This window comes from Physella acuta, unplaced genomic scaffold, assembly GCF_028476545.2.
Source record: "Physella acuta isolate Inbredline_101_S28 unplaced genomic scaffold, ASM2847654v3 ptg000037l, whole genome shotgun sequence".
NCBI lineage: Eukaryota > Metazoa > Mollusca > Gastropoda > Physidae > Physella > Physella acuta.
The window spans coordinates 413,455-440,000 of NW_026731557.1; the positions used below are offsets into that span (position 1 = coordinate 413,455).

General features: G+C 35.7%; 2 protein-coding genes across 2 annotated transcripts; both read right to left on the reverse strand.

Moving 5' to 3' along the window:
- Positions 1–502: 502 nt before the first annotated feature.
- Positions 503–6,754, reverse strand: LOC131942808 (pyrethroid hydrolase Ces2a). The gene is made up of 8 exons (XM_059302745.1): positions 6,545–6,754; positions 5,930–6,052; positions 5,439–5,531; positions 4,616–4,861; positions 3,210–3,561; positions 2,309–2,497; positions 1,375–1,603; positions 503–665 (listed from the first exon to the last, which is right to left on the reverse strand). The coding sequence occupies exons 1-8, from the start codon at positions 6,752–6,754 to the stop codon at positions 503–505; spliced, it is 1,605 nt and encodes a 534-aa protein (XP_059158728.1).
- Positions 6,755–8,667: 1,913 nt separating this feature from the next.
- Positions 8,668–26,221, reverse strand: LOC131942891 (acetylcholinesterase-1-like). Its single transcript, XM_059302862.1, has 9 exons — positions 26,123–26,221; positions 14,392–14,603; positions 13,778–13,894; positions 12,964–13,056; positions 12,096–12,341; positions 11,530–11,881; positions 11,022–11,204; positions 9,449–9,677; positions 8,668–8,866 (listed from the first exon to the last, which is right to left on the reverse strand). Exons 1-9 carry the CDS (start codon positions 26,151–26,153, stop codon positions 8,704–8,706), a joined length of 1,626 nt encoding a protein of 541 aa, XP_059158845.1. The 5' UTR covers positions 26,154–26,221; the 3' UTR covers positions 8,668–8,703.
- Between the last annotated feature and the right edge of the window lie 325 nt (positions 26,222–26,546).

Genomic DNA, 26,546 nt, shown 5'->3' on the forward strand with positions numbered 1-26,546 from the left:
ATCTACAAACACATCGTTTTGTGAAGAAAATGTCCAGTGAGTTTAGGTTGTCGTAATGGTTCTCAAATTTATGTAACTCTATTTAGTTTTATTATTTGCTAAAAATCTCAAATGAGCATTTATTTTGAACTGATGTTCCGTTTAAAATTATTTGTTTGTACATTTTTAAAAACGTTTTCTAAAGAAAAATGTCAAGTATTATTATTGAACTGATATTCTGAGTAGAATAGTTTTTTTTTTACTTACTAAAAATGTTAAATAAGCATTTATTTTTAAATGATATTTTTTGCGGTTTGTTTTAATTGAAGGATAAATGTCGAATTAGTAATATTTCAAACTCATATTTCGCTTTCAAGGTTTTTCTAGATATTTTATGACTTACTAAAGTAAGCAAAAGTTTTAAAATTAAACTTTCACCCAATGTTGCAAACAAAAAAAATCTTCATTTGATGCAAAACGTTTATTAATTTATTGTGTTTGCTGTGCACAAAGCAACGAAAGACTAGAGATTATCATTGAGTAGTGTGTGCCAGAAATTTTTTCTTTGATTGATCGGGTGTTGCAATACGGCTGGCACATCGCTGAATTCCAGGAAATTCTCAGACTGCCCATCATAAGGTCTCCATGTAATATTCAAATCCTTGGACAATGACACACCCGGATGTCTGAAAAACGTGTTTCAATTTTTTTTGCCATCAGTGTTTCTTCCAGACTTTTGTTTCCGGAGGGCATTTGATATTTTCGGGTGGGGGTGTGGGGCAAAGCTGGAAAAAACTTTGCCTGGATAAAACTTTGTTTGCCATGTTTTTTAAAAAAATAATCAAAGCTTTCACATTATTTTTAGTATACGACATCATTGCAAGTAAAACTAAATTCTAGGAAGATGTATTCAACGGCGTATATAATCAAAGTCAACAGTTTATATAATCAAAAGTTAAAAAGCAACAGTATATCATGAAAAGCATACGTGTTTATTAAGTTATTAAGTTATTCAAAATAAAACAAGTATTTCATTTAAAGATCCAAAAAACAACCGATGTGTACAAGCTAAGTAAATATTAATTTATCCCCTTCAAAGTTGGCGGTAATATAGCAGGTGCCTTAATTTTTCCTTACGTGAGTCAGGTACCCTTTAGAGCTGGGTGGACTCAGGAACATTCTAAACATATCGAGTCCAGAATCTACACAAGATAAGCGGTTTAGTATTCATATAGGCTCAGGAACAATCCAAGTATTCTATTTCGAGACCTAAACTCGTTGACCGGGTTAGTACCTCTTCAATCTGTCTCACGACCGCGCCCTCCCTTATATAACCTGAACCAGCTGATGTAAATAACAAAAGCTAAGGCTATGTGTAAACACAAAGTCACCTACCCGCTGCACATGAAGTCTTTTATAATTCTCATGTACCGTGTCTTCATGTTCACGTCAATCAATTGAAAACCTGAGTCCGCCTCAAGGTAATAGTAGAGGGTCAGCAGATCACGTGGTTTCAGGTCAAACAGGTAACAAAGGTCAAAGGCGTGGGGGAAGCCTTTTAGTAGTGGTGGGAGGTAAGTGGGGAAGTAGTTGAACATCATGTAGTAGGCCTTGTGGGAGGAGGCTGTAATACATCAGGCAATAGTAGTAGAACAAGTAGGACATAAATTTAAGCCAGAATACATCACATTTTAAAGGTTCTATGACTTTTTGTTATGGGCTGAATTTTAAATAAACATTGCATCCTAAACTCGAACAATACCCTTAAGCCAGTAAGTCCTCAATAGGATGCTATTGTTTTTTAATAGACAAACAGTATTATAGAGTGCACTTTGTGTACAATGGTATGTTAACATTTCTTATATTTTTTTCATTGTTTTTGTTGTTTGTGTTTACTTGAATGTTACGCTTTGTAATTGTTTACTTGTTTAAAAAGCTATAAGCTCTTACATCATACTATTCCAATATTTTACTTTAATTGTACCAAATGGGGGTTGTTACATACTTGGAAAGGGAAAGTAAGTTACACTTAGTTTTCAGTTAGTTGTTTGACGAAGATGTGTAATATGTTTGTGTAAAAAAAACTTGATGTTGAGGAATTGCATTTAATGTGTAAGTTAATTTTTATAGAATCACATGCTGTTTCTGTTATGAACGTGGCATTATGTAATGCTCTTTAATTTTTTTAAATACTTTGTAAATAAAAATACTAATGTGTGTTAACATTTACATTTGGACATGGCTATAAATGGCCGGAGCAACGCCTAGCCGATAACGCAAAATCAATAATTAAAACAATGGTAACAGATATAAGGTAAAATCAACTTACAAGTTCCTTGAGAGGAAAATATCCTTAAGAAGTTGAGGTCAGGTATTGTAAAAATCCAGTCTCCCAGTATACCATACAGGGGGAGGAAAGGTAAATCGATACCACTGTAAAAGTCTAGCATGGCTTGTGATGTAGAAACAGGTTGTGGTATTACCTGGCTTAGCTGGCTAGCGGTGACGTTCCTGGGTTCTAAAAGGTGAAAACATGTCTTTAAAGCTATAATTTTAATGAAATGAGATATGTTTTCGTCGTGTAATACAGACTTTTAGATTACTTGTTTTATTTTTGTTCATAATTCGTCAACAAGCACATTCAGTAACAATGTAGAACCAATACTGGTTATAATATTGATACAATAATGAAAACTATGCCAGCTATTAAATATTGTAAAACCAGATATACGACATCATGTATAATAAAAATAAAAGGAGAAACACGTGATTTAATGAAAACCTAAAATATCTCAAAATAATGCTACACATTTTTTAAAAGTTGTGTGCTGACTTTAAGATTTTCCTATTTTACTGGTTTTCACAGAGTCTCTTGCCAAGCCCCGTGTAATTACCTTAAGCTTAACTCCTTATTATGGACAGCTAAACGAACCCTATGCCATAATAAGAATCCCTGTTGAATAACCATAGCCTAAACCATGTGATATCTAGAGCATAACGAACCCCACATCGACCTACCCACTGCGCAGTAGCAAACACCACATGTAAGAAAAAACTCCTTCGTTACTGCACCGATTAAATCTACTTACCCAGCCTAGTAGCGAACACACCAAACAAGACAATTGTTCCTCTGTTACTGACCCGCCCCATGTCTACTTACCCAGCCTAGTAGCGAACACACCAAGCTAGACGATTGTTCCTCTGTTACTGACCCACCAAAATCTACTTACCCAGCCCAGTAGTGAACACCCCATGCAAGACAATCGCTCCTTCGTTACTGACAGAGCTGACGAGATAATCCCTCTCGAAAAAGCCCACCTCCTTCAGATAACTCGTGTTCTTCACCAGCTGTGCTATGGGGGCCGGGAACAGTTCCCCGTCCACGGAGATCAACAATGTCCTCAGGCTCAAGGACACGGGCAACACGAAAGCTCGTGCAGGTAGGGACTGCAGACATTGGAATCTCTTGGACAGGTCTGGAGACTTGCATCCCACAGTGTTTGTAACGAAATCCCGAACTATCTCATCGCTGTTGTTGATGGAGTACAAGTTAGAGAACACTGTCCCGCTCAGCAGAACTGCCTGAAATTTTTATAATATTTTGGTTAGTTAAACGGAGATGATGTGGTCGGATGGTCTAGTTTACGACTGCGAACCCAAATGTCTCAAGTTCAAATCCCACTCAATCAACACAGCTCTGATAGGTACTTGACTCAAGTCAGGTCATTGAGTTGACCACACTATCTCTTCATAATGCGAGGTCATTGAAACAGATGAGCTATAATGTTTCTACCCCATTACTACATCTCATCTACATTACTACTCAATCTTCTGGGGCTTGATAGTTTCTTGGTAATACTTTATGGATAATTTGCATAATGGAGTTTAGAAATTAAAAATTACTTCGAAACATTTTTTGAACGAATACAATATGTAAAACATATTGCAAAAATTCGACGGTGCCTTATAAAGATAGTTAAAAATAAGCATTTGATTAATGTTGTTACATTTCTAAATTGCTTCGACAGCTTTCATAATTAACAAATAACGTATTTCCTAATTTTACAAGCTTTTATTTAGTTTGCAACGTCTGTTTGTTTGTTTGAAGGTATGTGACAAATCACTTAACTCAATTTTGACCTGTTTCTAATGCAGCGATTTCATTGAAAACTTTCCAGATACGTCCCAGTTCGATGGCAATACTTGTCTATTAGGTTTATTAATTTACTTAGATGTTTAATTAGTCATTAAAAATTTATTAAATGGCTGTTAAACAAAGGGGAGATAACAAAATTGAATTACTCGATAGCTTACTATATTCAATAACAAAAGCAACATGCTTTTGAATGCACTGAAAATAAGAAAAAAAAATCTGTTGTCTGTCATAAAAGCTATTGTCGTTCATTAATCTTTACATACTTTAGCAACAATAGCTTTTATGATAGAAAGCAGAGAGGTTTTATTTTCTTACTTTTAGTTCTTAGAGAAGCTTGCTGCTTAAAACTTATATTATTTTGTTTTATTTAATTTTGACTTATAAAGACATATTTACCCTACTTAGTAAACAAATGTTTAGCCTGACATACATAAAATGATAAATAAATATTTAGCATAACATTATTAACTTAGTAAATACCTTTGTAAACAAATGTCTAGCCTGCCGTGTGATGCTCAGAGCGGAAATACTCTCGCTTCCCGCCGATTCACCGCCTACAGTAACGTCGTCTGCGTCCCCTCCAAACGACCGGATGTTGTCCTTGACCCATTTCAAGGCCAAAATCTGATCCCAGAAGCCCTGGTTCCCCGGATAATCAGAGCAGTTTCCTTTCAAAAACCCCAAATAGCTGAGGCGATAGTTGAAGGTCACCACAATGACATCATTCTAAGTACATTAAAATTTGATGTAAGATGGATAAATTAATGCAATTAGCTAATTAAATATGAATAATTTATATTCAGAAACCTAGTTTGCGATCTGAAAATGTATAATTTTAATAACTGTTAAAAATCATTTTTTTTAAATTTAGCCAAATAGTTTTTGTTTTAAATTTTACTTTTGTAAGAGAGATTTTTATACACGAAATGAATATGTGCAACATCACCTAATTCAGGGGTCTCCAAACTTTTCAGTCCGAGGGCCGTATTAACTATCAAATTTCAGTTCGGGGGCCATTTTCTTCCGGGCATGTCTTCGATTTTTCTGGGCAAACTTCCTCAGCCATCACCAACAAACGATTTTTCATTGGACAAAAAGATCTCCGCGGGCCGGATGAGAGGACTTCGCGGGCCGTAGTTTGGAGACCCCTGACCTAATTCAATCATTCCGTTATTCTTTGAAATGTGAGTTTCAATGCGATGACTAAGAAATTTTATAACGTTTAGCATTATTATCGCAGAACAGTAGTGATTGTATATAACCAAAACAAAACCTATAAAAATTACCGCTTATAGAAACTTACCTGGGAAACCAAATCGCCAGGTACTTGTAGGTTAGCTGACCCCAAGAAATACGCCCCGCCGTGGATATACACCAGAACCTTTTTCAGCTTTCCCTGAATTGAAGATTTCAGCTTTTCTTAAAATGCATGTTGATTTAACTTTCCCTGATTAGAATTTTTTATTTTGGTTTCACTGAAAAGAATTACTAAATGAAGCTTTCACTACATATTGTATACACCTATTACTGAATTAAAACTTTTCAGTTACAAAACAATATTGATTTTACTATTTTCTGAATGTAAGATTTTTTCACCAATTCCGGAATAAAAACTTTCTCCAACTTTTAATGTATATTTATTTTTATAGCTAATATATTAGCATAAAAACTGTTTTCAGCTTTCTCTAAGTCTATTATAAATTCTAAGATCAATATACTAGTACAAAAGATACTTCAAGAGAATAAAATAGTGATACGTAAACAAAGTTTACTGAGATAAAAGTATATCCCAACCTCTTTGTTATGACGTGGAACATACACGTTGAGGTAGAGACAGTTTTCATCAGCTGGAGCACCAAGATCTACACCAAGGGGCTGTATACACACTGGGCCCGTATGTATGGCGTCGTATGTACCCTAAGAGAGTAATAGCATTTCAGACTTTTCGAGTCATTTTCTCAATACGATGATTTTTATACAATGAAGCTGATAAGTATTTGTAGGACGGTGTGGTGGAGTAGTAGAGCGCTCGACTGCTTATTCCGAAATTCTCAAGTTTGTAGCACGTTCCTGAGTTCACCCAGCTCTAATGGGTATCCGATACGTTAGGAAAAGTAAAATCGTATTGGCGTAGTGCTGACCACACCAACGCCTCATATGCAGGGGCAAAAAAAAAATATAAATTCTACCTTATCTGCCTTAGGAATATGTCTGAAATGAGAACGTCACATTAATAATAACCGAGAGTCATGAAAAATGTGATGAGACTGATTTCTTCTGAAGCGAGAAAATCGGACTTTGCCATTTTTTCCAACCTGTCTAGCTTGTGGAGTGTTGGGATGCCTCCTGGGGTGAAATAATCGTGTTTAGTATCTTTTCTACCGCAGAAATAAACAATTTTAAACTTACGCTTATCGGTGGGTAAGGGATGGGTTTAGCAAATCTGAGAGTCCCTGTGGGTGGTAGCGCGAACGGGATCCCCAGAAAAGCGTTGTAGCTAAGTCCAGCTGGCGAGGTGAGGGTCGTACCACGGTACTTGCCGCTGGGTGAGGTGACGGTGGGGTCAGGGGACAGGGCGTGGCACACGTACAGACACAGCATCAGCAACAACAGCAGCATCCTGGCTGTGATAACAAACAAACTGGACTCAGTGACGTTCTAAGTTTTGGGTATCCATTAGAGCTGGGTTGACTCAGGTACGTCCTACTGGTAAGGTACTCTCAAAGCTAGGTCGACAAATTAAGGTTCTACGAATAAAAAAAATATTTTCTTTCAAATACATAAGTTCTCCACCAATTTAGGTACTGTTACACAGGCGTAAATTAGCTAAGGTTTTAAAAAAAATATTTAAACATACCTTATAAGAATTTATCTCTGAAATAAAACTGTCTTGAGGTTTCAATAGAAAAAATCCATTATGTCAAATACCAAACGTTATTATATAGAAAAGAAAAAAACACTATTTCTTTAAAAATATCATTCACATACAGCGTTTCAGGAGCAACTATATATCAAGGTATTTAAAAAAATGTCAACAATCGAAAGTGTACTGTATCATATACAAACCTGTTGATTAAATATTGACATTTATTTTTTTATAACCTTAGTCTGCCTGTTTTTATTTGTTCATTGATCGAGTCAAATAGCAATAAATGCACAGGACCAAGTTATCAGATGTTGACACAGTGTGCCTTTTGACTTTTATTTGCTATCTCAAACGTCTAATGATACTCTCAAAGAAACATGAAGATAACGTCATATATATATATATATATATATATATATATATATATATATATATATATATATATATATATATACATTGTTATGTGATCGTATTGATTGCACTAAATCGATCTGTGACAATATATGGTGCTGATATTGTTTAAAATATCGCTATTTTAGATGCCTCATCTTAGCTTATTTGCGGAAATATCTGATACCAGACATGTATAAAATATCCCATAATTTGATAATACGATAGAGTTTAAACCCTCGAGAAGGTGAGGCTCAAGAGCTGGTGACAGCAACCCATCTAGGAGAGACAACTCCAAAATCAAACAACTGTCCACGGCTAAATGACGCATAACAAGTTGACACGTATATTTTTGTGTTGAAGATAATCCCTTACAACACTAAAGTAAGAACGAAGAAGAAAGGTAACAATATAAAATCAGACTAAGGCAATGGAGGAGCAGTTTGAAATATCACTTCGCTCAATATCTCTTAAAAAATCTTCAGTAAAATGTGTTTTTTAAAAAGAAAATTACTTTGTAAGTGCGTGCTCAATAGCACTTAAGCTCTAACACTTATTAGTATAACGCATTTATATTTTTTTCCCTACCTTATTGGCTTTTATAAAAACAAACTTCTAATAAAATCTTGATGCGTTGATTTTTTATAATTTCAAACTTTTTTTTTAATCTCAGCTATATTTACAAAAATGTCAATTGCTATTTGATAACTGAGCAATAACAACGTATAAAAACTTGTCACATCTAAAACTATGACAAATATTCCGGAAACGAAAATCTCTTAGAATTAGAATCTTATGATAAACTCTTTATAGCTTCACACGGCGAAATATATCGCCTTATTACATAATTAAGGGAGAAAAAAAAAACTATTATTAATTACAAACATGAAATCATCTTGTAGTCTTAAATAGCTCATGTTTTCGCTATCAACGAACACCTAGTTTAATGAAGGAAAGATCCAATGGGTTTAAGCAGAAGAGATAGAGTTCAAACCTATATTATGTCTAGAGGCTCTATTCAGTTTTATTATTTACAAAAGAAAAATGTCAAACGAGCCTTTATTTTGAACCAATATTCCGCCTGGAATTTATAATTTGTTTTAATTTTCCACATCTCGCTTTGAAGTTTTTTAGAGTGTATTAATGAATTTCTTACGAAAATGTCAAATGAGCAAAAATTTTTAAATACAACTTTCACTCAATGATAAAAAATTGAAAACAAAAAAATCCAACTGTTGATGTAACACGTTTACTACGTATAGTTGTATTTCTAGATGTCTTCGCATATTTGTTTGCACCTCACAGCGAAAGACTAGAGATTATCATTGAATTGTGTGTGCCAGAAATTTTTTCTTTGATTGATGGGGTGTTGCAAGACGGCAGGCTTATCGCTGAACTCTAGGAAATTCTCAGACTGCCCATCGTAAGGTCTCCATGTAATGTTCAAATCCTTGGACAATGACACACCCGGATTTCTGAAAAACGTGTTACGATATGGTTTGATATTTTTTTAGTACCTAAGTTATACAAATATTTTTGTATAAAAGAACATTGCAAGTAAATCTTAAATCTAAGAAGATGTATTCAATGGTGTAAATTAAAGTCAAATGCATATAATCGAAAGTTAAATTTAAAAACCAACTATACTTTATGGAAATCGGACGTGTTTATAAAGTTAAAATAAACCGTATATAATCAAAGTAAAAATGTTTATCTTTAAAAGCTCCATGTATATAATCTAAGTAAATATTAAGCTACCCCTTTGAAGTTGGCGGTCGATAGTGCCGGTGAAGTAGAATTAACGTGTTTCTGTGAAGTCGGCGTAGTGTCCTCAGAACTACGCTCAGCTACGTGTAGATTTCCTTTCATGCGTCAGGTACCCATTAGAGCCTAGTAGACTCAGGAACATTCCAAATATTCGAGTCTAAGACCTAAACTAGAAAAACGGCTTACTATCCCTTCACATTACAACACTACCATGCCCTCCCTTATATAACCTGAACTAACTGGTGTAAATAACAAAAGCTAAGGCTGTGTATAAACACAAAGTCACCTACCCACTGCACATGAAGTCTTTTATAATTCTCATATACCGTATCTTCATACGCACGTCCGTCAACTGAAAGCTCGAATTCGTCTCCAGGTGGTAGTAGAGGGTCAGCAGATCACGTGGTCTCAGGTCAAACAGGTAACAAAGGTCAAATGAGTGGGGGAAGCCTTTTAGTAGTGGTGGGAGGTAAGTGGGGAAGTAGTTGAACCTCATGTAGTAGGCCTTGTGGGAGGTGGCTGTAATACATCAAGCATTTTTTTAAGTTTTTGATCTAGTAGGACTTATTAATTTATGCTAAAATACATCAAATTTTAAAGGTTTTAGGTTTTTGTTGGCTGCTGAATTTTAAATAAACGTTGCACTCAGAAGTTTACATTTTACTTTATATTTTTTTACTTTTCTGGCTATCTTCAAATTTCAAGAGGAGCATAGGACTAAGAGAAACTTTTGCCAAATGAATGTTTGGAGATATCGCGAATGCTGTATGTGTACAATGGTTTATTACATTTTCATACATTTTGTTATTGTATTTTTTGTTTACGTTAACGTTAAGCATTGCAGTTTTTTGCTTGTATTGTGTAAAAAGCTATATACTCTTAGATAATACTATTCCGATAATTTATTATCGTAAAATTTTCTAAAATACATCAGATTTTAAAGGTTCTGGGACTTTTTGTTAGGGGCTAAATTTTAAATAAAAATTGCACCCAGAAGTTTACATTTTACTTTAAAAAATTTTAATTTTCTTCTTTAATTCCTATTCCACGAGGAGCATTGGACTAGGAGACACTTTGCCAAATGAATGCCCTTACTTTGCCCTAACCCTAACCCTTTAACCATAATCAGGTATTCCCCGTTTTCTCTCAATCGATTAAGGCCGCGAAGTTTTCGCTATTCCACACAAAAACCTGCCTGGTGATGCTAATATTGGCATTCTTCGGACGATGCCATATCCACCTCTATTTCTTTGTCACTTTTTCTTTTATTTATATCGACATATTTGTATGATTGTTAAAATATTTTACTGTAAATGTGTCAGTCCTCTTTTATGGCACGGCATAGTCATCCCGCACAACTCTCTTTAGCCAGGAAGTCCTCAAAAGGATGTAAAAACAAGAATTTCTCTTTCTATACAGAGCGACGTTCTAACCCATTTATTTCTAAAAGTCTTTTTCTTCTTCAGTCCTCTCTGGTGCATTAAGACATCGGTGAACAGAAAAATTCGCAACGGAAAATTGCACATAAAAAAAATTGCGCACTCGGAAAAATTCGAACGCACAAACAATTATGCGCATAAAGAAAATTGCCAAAACAGGAATATTTGCAGGGTAATAAAAATATATACAATTGTTTGCAGCTTTCAGTGTTCGTAAATTATTTGTGTTTGTGTAAATGCCCGTGTGCGTATCTTTTTGTTGCGTATGTTTTTGTGAATTGATAACACCTATTTAGTCGAGGAGGGCGTCTTTTGGGGTGATTGGGACGAAAAGCGATCTGGTGAATTATATGGTAACTGGTACATTTTATCTAATAATAAAAACAATAATAATAGAAATATGGTAAAATCAACAAACACGTACCTTGAGAGGAAAAAATCCTTAACAAGTTGAGTTCAGGTATGGTAAAAACCAGGTCTCCCAATATAGCATACAGGGGGAGGAAAGGTAAATCGAGACTACTGTAAAAGTCTAGCATGGTTTGTATAGTGGAGACAGGTTGTGGGATTACCTGACTCAACTGGCTAGCGGTGACGTTCTTAGGATCTAAAAGGTGAAAATTGAAAAGTTAAAATGTGATGGCTGTGACGTTTCATGTGTCTTAAGTGTAAAAAGTCACAAGCTAAAATTGGATGGCTTTAGCGTTTCATAAGTTTAAAATGTCAAAAGTCATTAGCTGAAATTGGTTTTTTTTTGTTGACTCTGATGGGTGTTGTTGTTTGGTAACATAGACAAATATTCAAACGCTTATAAAATTTTATTTAATTTAAAGATCTTACTACTTTACACCGACTACTTACCAAGCCCAGTAGCGAACACACCCAAGCAAGATAATCGATCCTTCTATGCTGACCGATTCAAATCTACTTACCCAGCCCAGATGCGAACACCCCATGCAAGACAATCGCTCCTTCGTTACTGACAGAGCTGACGAGATAATCCCTCTCGAAAAAGCCCACCTCCTTCAGATAACTCGTGTTCTTCACCAGCTGTGCTATGGGGGCCGGGAACAGTTCCCCGTCCACGGAGACCAACAATGTCCTCAGGTTCAAGGCCACGGGTAAAACATAGGAGCTTGCAGGTAGTGACTGCAGACAATGAAATCTCTTGGACGGATCTTGAGACTTGCATCCCACAGTGTTTGCTAGGGAATTCCGAACGATCTCATCGCCGTTGTTGAGTGAGTACAAGTTAGAGAACACTGTCCCGCTCAGCATGATTGCCTGGAATTTTTTATCATGTTTTTGTTAAACGTACACAGTTTAGTAAACAAATTCTAGGTTTGACGTAACATACATTAGTAGACAAATGCTAAGTCTGACGTAGAGAAGTTAGTAAATAAATGTTTACCCTGACTTAAATACCCTAGTAAACAAATGTTTACCCTGGCATAAATACCTTAGTAAACAAATGTTTCGCGCACGTGCATAGGCCTACCTTTCTAAAGAAATGTCTAGCCTGCCGTGTAATGCTCAGAGCGGAAATACTCTCGCTTCCTGCCGATTCGCCGGCTACGGTAATGTCGTCTGCGTCGCCTCCAAACGACCGGATGTTGTCCTTGACCCATCTCAAGGCCAATATCTGATCCCAGAAGCCTTGGTTTCCCGGATATTCAGAGCAGTTTCCTTTCAAAAACCCCAAATAGCTGAGGCGGTAGTTGAAGGTCACCACAATGACGTCATTCTGATTATATAAAATATTGATGTAATTTTGGTAAATTAATATCAATACCTAATTAAATATGAAAAATGTATTTTATGAAACAAAGTATGCGATGAAAAATATACAATTCTGATAAGTGTCGTAAAAACATTTTCTAAATCTTGCCGTATAATATTTCTAATGTTTAAACTTTTATTCTTGCAAAGACAAAAATTTCGATACGCGAAATACGTCTGTACACAATTCAGACTTGTCCTTATTGATTCAGATGCGTTCTTCCATGCGACAACTAAGATTTTGAGTAAAGTGTTTAATCATTCATGATGTCCCGTTGCTGTTGCGTATAACTAGAGAAATTGTAAGGTCTTCGTGGGCCCTAGGTACTTTTTGAATTCGTAGGCCCAACACGCAACTGCGGCCCTACATGTAAACCAGATCACGTATCTGTTATATCTCAATAGCTTTTATATTGGTTGCATATAAGCAAAAAAAATTGATTTGTTTAATTAAGTCGAAAACGTTATTAGTTGTTTATTTTATTTTTTCTCCCTATTTCATTTTCTGATTTTCGTAGACTCTACAAGTTCGCAGACCCCATGCACTAAATCAAACCTTATTAAACTTAATGCTGACAGGAACTTACCTGGGAAACAAAATCGCCCGGCACTTGCTCGTTTGCCGATCCTAAGAAATACGCCCCGCCGTGGATGTACACGAGAACTTTTTTCAGCTTTCCCTGAATAAAAAAAAATGTTTAGCTTACCATAAACAAAACGTTTTTTTTTTTTTTTGCACTCCCTGAATAAAAAATATCTAGCTTAACATAAAAAAAGGTTGTTTTAAGATTTCCTGAATAAAAAATGATTAGCTTATCAAATACAAAAAGCTTTTTTTTTACAGATTTCACTGAATAAAAACAATATTTCGCTTACCTTAACTAAAAAGGTTGTTTTTTTCAGCTTTCCCTTAATATGTTTTTTAATCTTTCCCATAAATAATTTGTTTTAAAAACGTTTTTTTTTTCTGACACAAACTTTTTTTTCTAGCTTTTCCTAAATAAAAGAACTGTCAGCTTTCATAAATAAAAGTTTTTGTTTTAAATCTTTCCCAAAATAATTTTTTTTTCAGCTTTCCCTTAATAAAAACTTTTTAAAATCAACCCTCACTAAATAAAAATAACTTTTTTTCAGCTTTCCCAGACTATAAACATTTTTTAGCTAAACTTAAAGCTGTAATATTAATCCGTACTGTCAAAGTAGGACTAAAAAACTGCTTTTAATTGTCCTTAACTATATATATATATATATATATATATATATATATATATATATATATATATATATATATATATATATATATAACTTTATTATAATGTTAGTATTAAATAGGTTTTAAAAGAATGAACATGTTTAACACATCCAAACAAAAAGTTTACTAACATTAAAGTAAAATTTTACCGGTGTTTTTGGAACATACACGTTGAGGTAGAGACAGTTTTCGTCAGCTGGAGCACCAAGATCTACACCTAGGGGCTGTATGCACACTGGGCCCGTATGTATGGCGTCGTATATACCCTAAATATAAAAGAGTACTTGCAGTTAGACTTTTTCGAATTGCTTTTTAATACGATGTTTTTAATTCAGTTCAGGTTGTAGACATTGTGAGAGGGCATTGTCGAGTGGTAGAGCGAACGGTTACCAACCCGATAGCCTCGAGTTCGGATCTCTGACCAGATTAGGGTCTGCAGGGCGTCCCAGCAATGATGGGTACCTGGTTTAGATTAGGGAAAGTAAAGATGGCTGGGCATGGTGCTGACCACACAATTCCTTCGTATGCTTAGGTCAAGAAACATATAAACTCTACTTCATCTGTACAACGGATCGTTAGGTCTGAAAGTGGAACTTTACTTGATTAGCAATTATTCTTAAAGAACTACATAAAATGATATCTCCTAAATCTAGTACATTGGACCGTTTTAAAAATCTAATAAGGAGGAGGGTGCTCCTGGGCCGAAGTATATACGTAAAGTAAGTATCAATTCTACCGCAGATATAAAGATTGTTAAACTTACACGTATATGTGGGTAGGGGACGGGTTTAGCAAATCTGAGAGCCCCTGTAGGTGGTAGCGCGAACGGGATCCCCAGAAAAGCGTTGTAGATAAGTCCAGCTGGCGAGGTGAGGGTCGTACCCCGGTACTTGCCGCTGGGTGAGGTGACGGTGGGGTCAGGGGACAGGGCGTGGCACACGTACAGATACAGCAGCAGAAACGGCAGCATCGTGACTGTGATAACAAACAACAACAACAACTCGTTTAGATATTGTTTGCTGGGTTGTCACGTGATATTCAAAGCAGACTATTTAAAACATCCAAATGATAGTCGCAGCCGATGTTATATATAATTCGTGGTGCAACAAAGGGCATTGACAGATGAAGTAAGAGGTTCGCCGGCCGGCAACCCCTGGCCAAGGACGTAATCGGGTAGGATAATTTTTTTATTTGTTTATGGAAGAATAAAATAGCAATAAACGCTCTAGCCTTTGATATCACCTGTTATCGTTGTGCAGAGTTGGTCTATTATTGCTATCTCCAATATCAAATGCCACTCTTACTAAAGCATGAAGATTGTATCACATGCTGTAACATAGGCAGGAGGGTGTAAGGGGCGAGAACATGCCCCATCTCACCCCCAAAGTGACCCCTTAATGTTACATTACAGCTTTTGGCCACGGCACACTACTAACGCTTTTGAAACTCTCATGTTCGAAATAAGAGTATCATAAAACCGCATTTTAAGTTCTTTAAATCATTATGGAATGTATACATATATATATATATATATATATATATATATATATATATATATATATATATATATATATATATATATATACTTACTTTCTTATTCAGCGCAAAGTTGTATAGTAACTATTTGTCTGCAAAGTGGGCCTTTATCCAACTCAAATGTTTTTGCCAGTTTAAATACATTTGGGTTACCTAGGCTACCTAAAATGTCTGCTCAATATTTTTGGATTATGCAGATGATAATTTTAATTTAACTTATGGGCTGACAAAGGAAGTCTTTTGACCTGGCTAGGCTTACAGAATTGTGTTGCATGTACAGGTGGTAGTTAGTATGCTAATTAGTTTTTGATAATTAGGGTTCTAATTTTTGTTAGGATCCTACATCATTCTTGATTTAGTTACCGAGAAATTTGCACACAATAATCGCGTCTGGGTAGGGCAGTCATGCGGGAGTCGGAGAAGTACAAGCAGGTAAAAACAAATAATGCTCCGTGGTTCTCAAATGTTTTATTTTCTTTGAATTAAATAGGTAATCTCCTTTCGTCATAGCTTGTCACAACTATTTTAAATCATTTTTAGAACCTTTCATTATAGCTTGTCGTTACTGTATTAAATCATTTTTAGAACCTTTCACTATAGCTTGTTGTTACTGTATTAAATCATTTTTAGAACCTTTCACTATAGCTTGTCGTTACTGTATTAAATCATTTTTAGAACCTTTCACTATAGCTCGTCATTACTGTATTAAATCATTTTTAGAACCTTTCACTATAGCTTGTTGTTACTGTATTAAATCATTTTTAGAACCTTTCACTATAGCTTGTTGTTACTGTATTAAATCATTTTTAGAACCTTTCACTATAGCTCGTCATTACTGTATTAAATCATTTTTAGAACCTTTCACTATAGCTCGTCATTACTGTATTAAATCATTTTTAGAACCTTTCACTATAGCTTGTTGTTACTGTATTAAATCATTTTTAGAACCTTTCACTATAGCTCGTCATTACTGTATTAAATCATTTTTCCCACGTTTTCTTTAACTTGCTTTCTCTGTGTGTTTGTTTGTCTTTCCAATCAAATCTTGCGATCGAATTTTCTGGCACTTCCCAGTTAGCTAGCGCGCTGAAATTTTCAGGGAAGCTTTCTTTTGGATGACCATTGAATATTCAATTGTTATTATTACTAAATTGATCAATGGAAACATTTTATTGAGCATTTTAGACCGCTATATAATCTATATATATAATTCTCCTCTGCTAGCCATTAGAAAAAAAACCAGCGACGCGTACCTCGCGCGCAGTGAAGCGAACGATCACATGTCGCCACAGGCTTAGGGGCAGAGAATTTAGCTTGAACCGAGTTTAAACTTACAGGAGGTAGGCCAGTTTGGGGGAGACGATATGGTCGAGTGGTTGGGCACACGATTGCTATCCCACTCGACACGGGTTCAAATCTATGTGTTCTAGTCAGTAACGTATTCAAACAACGTGTTTTTTACGAGTTGTCTTTTTACGAGTTGTCTTTTTACGAGTTGTCTTCGTTTACCCAAAAAAAGTGAAAAGATAAAATCGATAGCAAGATTTTAATGCAAACAAACAGACAAAGACTAAAAAGTAGAAAATAATAATCATTAAAAAAGTTTTTAAAAACCCACGTTTTCTGATTGAACTAAAAAGTAGAAAATAAATGCTATAGGCCCTACATCACAATAATGCAAGCGATCACTCTACTATAAGCGAGCAAAAACGTGGGGCGCCGTGATTTTCTTACAGTTTCTAATACTGTTGACTCTCTACAAGCTCCCTAATAAAAGTCAATAGTATTATCTAATCAATAGTAATATAACTTTTACTTCGGCGCCCCACGTTTTTGATCGCTTATAGTAGAGTGATCGCTTGCATTATTGTGATGTAGGGCCTATAGCATTTATTTTCTACTTTTTAGTTCAATCAGAAAACGTGGGTTTTTTAAAACTTTTTTAATGATTATTATTAGAACCTTTCACTATAGCTCGTCATTACTGTATTAAATCATTTTTAGAACCTTTCACTATAGCTTGTCGTTACTGTATTAGATCATTTTTAGAACCTTTCACTGCTGGCTCGCCATTCAAAAAAAAATTATTCCAGAAACCAGATCCGATTTTGCTATTTTTTTTATATATAAATAAAATGTTGAAATTCTCTTGCCATGCAAACATGGTAATGCGCCAAAAAAGTATCTGATTATAACTAGCAGTGCATGGGTTGGTTGCAGTGACTATATTAACGATTCTTAAGGTACATAGGCGAACAACCAAAAGTAAAATTGAACAGCTTAGTAAAAGTAGTTATGGTTAGTATTATGGTTAGGGATAGAAATAAGGAAGAAAAGTACATCATTAAGGACATGATTGAATAGGGTGGTCGGTATTTCGTGTATGTAGAGACGTTGTGTGACAGGGGTAGGGGGCGGCTTAAAGATGTCAGATTATTGCTTATAGTTTTATTACCATAAACGTATATACATTATATATATATATATATATATATATATATATATATATATATATATATATATATATATATATATATATATAAGTATGTTTATATGCGTATATATATATACATTTTGTACATATATAAAGTATGTATAAGGGGGGGGGGGGTTGGGGTGGACATGTTGTTCTTCATTATACATGCTTCAAAGTCTATGGAACATTCGCTATTTGGAACACGACAAAATATATAACTGTAGCAAAGGATTAACACCCGTAACATGTGTCTATACATGGGACATTCCTCGTTTACAGACGCAGAGTGCGGTGAGGGTCACAATCCATCATGTCTTTCGCAATCGCTTTTGAGACAGGATGAGTAATGAGGCAGACGGAAGTATAGTTCACACATAGAGATGGTGTGATTAACTCTATTCATGGTTATCGATTTTTTTCGGACTCTGATAATGTTTGTGTTGCAGTGTCAGCACATCGACTGTAACATCCGTGTCACAACTGGTAAGTGCAAAATTCAAGCGACGCCAAACGTTACATTAGAAAATATTTACCGCTTGAAATATCCCAGATAAATATAAATAATGGTGTACATGTTTTATAACAGTAGGACACTAGAAGTGGTTCATTATTTCAATCCATTATTTGGAAATCCATGTACAACCCCTGGGCGTTTAGATGAGAAGAGCCAAGTGTTGCATATATATATATATATATATATATATATATATATATATATATATATATATATATATATATATATATATATATATCGAATATAATAGATAATATACAATACACTTTAAAATGTATGTTAATTTTGAAAAGCGCAATAATTATAATAATTGGCACATCGACAAAAACACCCAACTAACCCAAAAAGTTGTTCTATTCTATCGTTGTATAATTTCGGTCGTGATGTTTTTACTTTAAATGTGTCTTTTAAACAGTCCTAGCCTGCAGGTAAGAGGAAGATCATGGACACAAGAATATATTAACTGAGTCCAAGGACACTCGATGATATCGGTATGCACTATCTGCAAAAAAGGGTCGGCTACGCTGATGAATTATTCACAATGCTAAAATTAGCGCTTTGAATTTTATTGACTAAGTACGCTGCTTATTCGTATACTAATCCCGAAGCCTAGGGTCATGGTATCAGGATGAAAAGAGAAAGAATAGTTAACTTCCCTTTCGAACCTGACGACCCCCTGGCGCAGGTGAAGTAGAGTTTACCTGTTTCTGTGACCCTCGGCGTAGTAATGGTATAGTGTGGGTAGCACTGTGCCCAGCCGCCTTTACTTTCTCTTACTTAAGTCAGGTGCCAATCAGAGTTGGGTGGACTCAGTGATGTGTTATGAGTCTAGCCAGAGACCCGAACTCCAAGAGGAAGAGAAGACTATAGAATCTAGTTAAATACTAGTGTTACAACCCCGCAAAGGTTTTGTTGAAGTCAGTTTTCCCTCGGTCAAAAGAGGCTCGATAGCTGGGGACAGCAACCCATCTAGGAGAGACAACTCCAAAATCAAACAACTGCTGCCTTGTAGTTTGTTCTTGGTTGGACGAAGGTTATGGAAGCTTCCAAAAAGAAAAGCATGCAGAAATCGGAGTTAACAGTCAATATGGCGCATAGCGCATTGACCCTTAATACTTAATAGTATTGAAGGAATCACACGTACATCCTTAAGATTATAAAGGAAGAAAAGAGACGAAGAAAGATTTATCAATGATTAATATTTTTTTCCAATTGTTCAGTTTTCCAATTAATAGGCGACCCTGTTTGCAGTTTGATATGTATTTAAACAATGTTTTTTTTTGGGAAAGTTGAAATGGTGCAGCTGCTGTTTAATTATTTAAAAAATCAAATAATCATTTATCAACAAGCAAATATCTCACATTTTGAAGGTGTCGATTTTAAGGGGGCTAACTCATAAAATAAATTTACCTTTAGTTTTTTTTTAAAAACATGGTTGTCTACCCTTTATTTTTATCGATTTAAAAAAAAAACATTTTGCGTTAAAAAATTTACAGCGTGAATAATTCAACAGAACAAAATGGATTATTGTCGACGTCAACCAATGTCCTTGGCCTCTAATGAGTTAATATATTCATGTGTTTATATTTCTACCTCTATTTTTCTCTCTCGTTAGACCAGCCGGTATACAAATCAGCCGACTAAGGTGAGTTTCACCAGTACATCACACCATCTGGTTTGAACATGAGGGCAATACGGTCAGCGGACGACCTCGACTAAGTCTAGGGACTACCGCTAAACCACAGTGTCCGCGATTCGAAATTAAGAATACCGATATTACATGTGCTGTTTAATAAGCGAACTCTTTTGGAAAAGTGCATCGATACAGAGGGGTAGCGAGGGCGGGGCGGGGGTTGCGGGCCGCACCGGGTGACACCATTTAGGGGGGTAACAGTAACACCAAGGCAAAAAATAGCTCAATTTACAGAAGAAAAATGCTTTTTTGCTTGTCCCATTAATAATTGTAAGTACAAAATTTAGTAATTTATATAGATATATAGATATATACTTTGTCTCTTGGGGGAGGGGGGGGGGGGTGACACCACGAAGTGCCGCACCGGGTGACACCCGACCTAGCGACGCCACTGCATCGATATCTCCTTTTATTGTACTATTCAGATAAAATAGGCTCAATGATATATTTTACTTCAGCACTGACCCTATATTAAAGTGTGGTTTCTCAAACACACACATACACACACATATATATATATATATTTATTTATTTATATATATACACGTAAATACTTCCTGAAGCCAATGATGTAGCCTAGTAAATTACTTTGGTGTGCAATGTCAGCACTTACTCTCGTTATAGGTTTTTTACCGGTTTAAACATATTTTGGCTTACACGGGCGACCATTATTTGGGCTAAATAGCTCAACATTTTACAAATGAAATTTTTTTCAAGCTGATTCGTGGGCTGATAATTAGAAACTTCTTACATGAGGGCTGGTGACATTCTCTACACTGCATGCACAAGCGGTAATCAGTTAGCTAATTAGTTGTAGATAATTAAGGTTATAGATGTATTTTTTTTTTGGAGCCTTCATCATTATAACTGGTCTAATTGCCGAGAAATTAGCACACAATATTGGAGTCAGAGGTTGAGAGATATTTGGAAGTTGTACAATCGCACGCAAGTACAAACGCATAATATGAGTGGTTCTCAATCTTTTTTGTTAAAAGAGCATGGAACTATTTATTTATTTTTTTTTTTTTATGTAAAGCCGTTATTTTTAAATAAAATATTTATCTTTAAAAAGTATTTTCGAAGCTGCAATACTTAGTTGTTAATGGATATAGTTTTTCTTAAATTTCAATGACTAACCCATTATCTAATTCATTTGAAAATAATATATTTTGAGTGGTAATCGAAAATGAATTTATCTAAAAAAAATGTTTTTTGTTTTTAAATAGCTGAATTTTATTTCGGTCCAAACTTAGATAAAAGATGGAGCACAAATACACCCATCCATCCATCAATCCACAAAATATGTAGCAAACTGTTTCACAGCTGTTAAAAAGATGCATAACTTGATTCATTATTTCACTCACACCATGCTCCTAGTATAGATCAGGTCGTTATATGAACAATCAAATTGAGCGCAAAAAGTATATTTGGAAGTGCCACACACCCGGGAAGCCTGCATACAGCATGACAAGACAGGCCCTCACCTGAAATCCACAGGCCATAACGAAAAGACGGTGAGCAAAGAAGACGGCGTAGTCTCGAGTTCGAATCCCGGTTTTGCGTCTGTGGACTGTCCATGAGTTCAGTCAGCTTTTATGGGTACCTGGCTCGCGGTAGGGAGAGTAAATCCGCCTGGGCACATAGCTAATCTGGAAGAAGACATAAAGATTGGATACACCTGGGAAAAGCGGGAGAGGCTAGCCCAGGACAGAGATGCCTGGAAAGCTCTTGTTAGCTGCTTATAACCCAAGAGGGGCGTGGCGGGGGGGGGGGGGGGGGTCAGGCTAACCTAACATATTTAACTTAAAATATTTTAAAACTTAATCTCTGCACATACAAGAAAGAGGCGATAATTCTTAACACATCGCATTAACCAATACAAATCAGCTCATATAATAGTATAGTTGAGCTCAGTGACGTGGTTTTGGGCACTATCGCGTGAGTATTTTCTCGCTCTACCAATCGACCACGCCATTCCACACAGTCACACGTAGTTATATTAAACTTGATAGCATACATTAAAAACTAATACAACTGATGATAAAAATTTCTTTAAATGCTAAGGTAACACAAACAGGTGAACTCTGCTTCTTCTGCATTCGAGAAATTTCGACAAGATGTATTACTTTTGTGTGTGTTAGCTAAGGATTTTGTAACTTGAAAAATAACTACACATAAACATATTGTAAATCAAATAATGTTTCAAGTGGAATGGCTGAATTATTTTTTTTAATTAAAAAAAAAGGTTCTCTTTAAAAATAAATCAATCACTGGAATATTCAAACCAAGCTCTCTTAAGACCATAGAGCGAATGGGAAAAGGGAGGGTATCGCGGTGTATGAATCAATGAGAACTTCGGCAACGAATTGGCGGAGTGGCATAACTTGGCTTGGTCGTTGGGCTCTCGTGTTATCTGTACCGGTAGAGGATTTCAGTGTTAAATGATGTGAAATGTGAAATTTTCAATCGGTAAACGGAAAGATAAGAATTCTAAGCTTATGGTAAGTGATGTGGGAGAAAGGGAAACTTAGGCATGGTAATGATGTAAACTTACAAGAATTGCATAGTTTTCTGGGTTAGATGTCCTTAATTTATAACTTTTTACTTATCAGATGTATTACTGTTACTTTTAATGTTCATTAACAAAAGATGGATAAGAAAAGTTAAAGATTTATTGTAAAGTAAAAATTCCCTTTCAAACCTGACGGTCTATGGGGCAAGTGAAGTAGAGTTCACTTGTTTCTGTGACCTCGGCATATAAAGAGATAGTGTGGTCAGCACTATGCCCAGCCGCCTTTACTTTCCCTAACGTGAGTTAGGTACCCATTAGAGTTGGGTTGACTCAGGAACGGTCTACTGACTAGAACCCGGATTCGAACTCGAGACTTACGGGTTAGCAGTCCAGCTCTCTACCGTTAGACCACTCCGTCCCATTAAAAGATTTATTGCTTTGTTAAATTTAGTTTCTAAAAAGTAATTAATTGTTTGTAATTAATTAAAAATATATTGGAAGTCTACATTCGATGACTCACAGCGAAACCGTGCAAAATGTTTGATCTTTGTAGAAACGCAATCCGATATTTTAACGTTTAAAATGAAGACAAATTAAAAGCAAACTAAAAACACGGAACGCGGGAAAAAATATACGGCATATTTGATAACGAAAATAATTTATTTCTCTAAAGATAAAAATGTGTGTATTTTGTGTGTGTTTGTGGAAAGGTGCGAAGAGTTGAGGGTGGGGATAAAATTTCGTGACATTATTTATAAAAGATCCCCTATAGCAGCGCTTATAACAAATAGTGTGTAAGTAAAACTACTAACTTTGGTGGCCTCCATTGAACTTGATGAAAAACGTTTGATCATTATTGCTGATATAGATCTAAATGAAAAACGTGAATTGGTAATTTTTTTCTTCATGGTGATCGTAACATTTTTATTTATTTAAAAGCTGAAAAAAATGTCATATTTAACTTATATATAGAATGTATATATATATATATATATATATATATATATATATATATATATATATATATATATATATATATATATATATATATATATATATATACAGAGAGAGAGAGAGAGAGAGAGAGAGAGAGAGAGAGATCAAATTAAATGCTATAGAAATTTGCTTATGCATCTAACTTAAAATTATTTGTATCACTTTATGTTTTTAAGACTACATTCCGGTTTACTTACATTTTACATCAACTCGACATTTTAATTTAACTCCAACTTTCCCTTGATATAAGACACACTTTGATTTAGAATATGGATCTAGAAATACCGCGATTGTTTATTAGTAAACTCCGAATTATCTTAGATGAAATCCTGTTCATTACCGCATAGCGCTTTCTGGTGTTCTAATACAATTGAAACAATTTAAACAAATCCCTTGCGCGCTTAATCGGTTATTCCCTATTATTGAACTTTTGAAAGACAACATGACCTACTTACTCCATGTTAGTTTACATTTTTCATATAAAAAGTAGAAAACTGAAATTTATTTTCGCTTTTTTTTAAATTTCAAATTTTGTTTCGTTATCGAAAATTCTAAAACCATGAACTAAACCGATAAGTTATACAACTATCGTAATACATAAAAGCACAAATGTTTAAATTGTTTAACAGCTTCAAATGGGTTATCTTAGATTATACTATTGATTTCCATATATAGCTCTACTGAGAGGTGGATTAATTTATAATGATATATGATTGATATGTATTTAGAATGGGAGTGCGTGGGATAGTGGTAGAGTGCTAGATTGCTAACCCAAAAGTTCGAATCCGGGTTCAATGAGAGAGAGTTCTTGAGCAGAGGCGTAGCGACCTTCCCGGCGACCGGGGACAAACTTTCATTTGGCGCCCTCCTCGGGAACAAACCTTCAATTTTCAATTTGCACCCCCGCACCCCTCCCCTCCCCCCCCCCCCCCTCAAACTTTCCATTTGCACACCCCCATATATTTTTTATATTAATAATGCAAAACGTCACCTAAAATGATATTTTAATTTGTTTTTCCAACCCATTTTGGCGCCCCTAAGGTCGGCGCCCGGGGACATATGTACCCCCTGCCCCCCCCCCCTTCGCTACGCTTCTGTTCTTGAGTCAACCCAGCTCTGATAGGTACCTAACTCACGTTTGGGAAAACAAAAACGGCTTGGCATAGTGCTGACCATCCCTTCATATGTCGAGGTCCTCTGAAACAGATGCACTCTACTTCACCTGCCTGTGTGACTTGGGCACGACGGGAAAGATGATGATGATGTATGTAAGGGCCTGTGTTGCCTAGGTTTAACTTTAGGGAGAGGACTATTTATTATGGATAGAAATTGATACAGATCATAGATAGAAATTTTTCAAATGTATACTCAGTGTTATGATGAAAAATGCTTTTGTAAAAAGCTAAATATTGCACAAACAACTGGTCTATGTAAACCAATGCCAATGTTTTTACACAGTGGCGTAGCGAGCTCGGGTGTCACCCGGTGCGGCACTTAATGGTGTCACCCCCCAGAGGCGTAGCGACCCTTCCCGGGGACAAACTTTCAAACGTTCGATTAGCACCCCCCCCCCCTCAAAGTAGCGGTAGTTGACAAAAAACTGTACGTCGTATCAGCCGGTATAATAGCGTTATTTGTGCGGAAACTACGTCGGTAAAGTAGCGGTAGTATACAAAAACAGTACGTCGAACCTATGGAGCAGCCGGTAAAGTAGCGTTAAGTGTATAGAATCAGTACGTCGTATCAACCGGTAAAGTATCGGTATTTTACAGAAACAATACGTCGTACCTATGTATCAGTCGGTAAAGTAGCGGTAGTGTATACAAACAGTACGTCGTACCTATGTAGCAGCTGGTAAAGTAGCGGTAGTTGACAAAAAAACTGTACGTCGTATCAGCCGATAAAGTAGCGTTAAGTGTGCGGAAACAGTACGCCGGTAAAGTAGCGGTAGTGTATAGAAACAGTACGTCGTACCTATGTATCAGGTTCATCCAAGCGCGAAGAAAGCCAATGGTGAACAAAACGTCGATACAAGGGCCACTGAATAACTCGTGTCTAAACTATGGATATAGTAGGGACAGGTGGGATAGGAGGGGGCAGGGGAGGAAGGAGGTGGCAGAGGAGATAGGGGGGAGGGGCAGTGGAGATCCCAATTTTAATAAGCGTCGATTGCCTACAGCCAAAAAATTTGCTGATAATGGTTTTTTATAGACAGTACAAGAAGTACGAAAAGGTTTTGTGAAATATTGAGCTGAATAAATAATTCGTAGCTTGGACATAGTGAGTTAAAATTCTTTTTAAAACTGTGATTTGCAGGAAGTGAAAATGTTTTTGCTAAATAGGTAGTAAAATTGTAAGTAATGTTTTGTTTAGCTATTAAAAAAGGATTTTGTTTCTTAACTATAGTAACTCATAGTCTTCAATTGATATTTTCCCAAGAGATGTCACTTAAAAAGAAAGACTTACGTTGGTTCGTCATTTCACTTTGAAAAGCTTGAGGGCGCTATTAATTAATTAAACTTTGTAATAAATTATAATGTTTAATAATATATTATACAATTATTACTTTAATTGTTTATCTTTTCAATACTCTACATAGTTCAGTACTTCCAGAAAATTATGGTGCGGTGGTGCCCCTTGATCTTTACTTCAGACATCAATTTTTAAGTTTTTGACATATCATTTTAGAGATGAAATTACTACATTATTTAAATACAGCTAGTGAAAAAAATTATGGGAGGGCGTGGAAAAGCACTAGACTGCTCACCTGTAAGTGTCGAGTTCGAATCCGGGTTCATGTTAGTAGAACGTCCCTGAGTCCACCCAGCTCTGATGGGTAACTAAACTCACGTTAGGGAAAGTAAAAGGCAGCTCGGCAAAGTGTTAACCTCACCCGCCCTTCATATGCCGAGATCAAGAAACAAGAACTTTATCTGCCCAATGGATCGCTAGTACTTAAGAGGATTCTTTTCACTTAAATAATTAATATTTTTTTCTTAACATCTAAAACCATATTTTTTTACGAGCAGAGGAAATGATAAAGTAGGAGATAACCTACATTCGAAAACACCATGAACCAAAGGTTAGTGCTAGGATTTGGGTTAATCTTACGGATACATTTAAAGCTCGACTTAAACTTAAGCCAGGGCTTTCGCTAAGGCTATGAGTTATGCATGAGCGAAAAGCTTAAG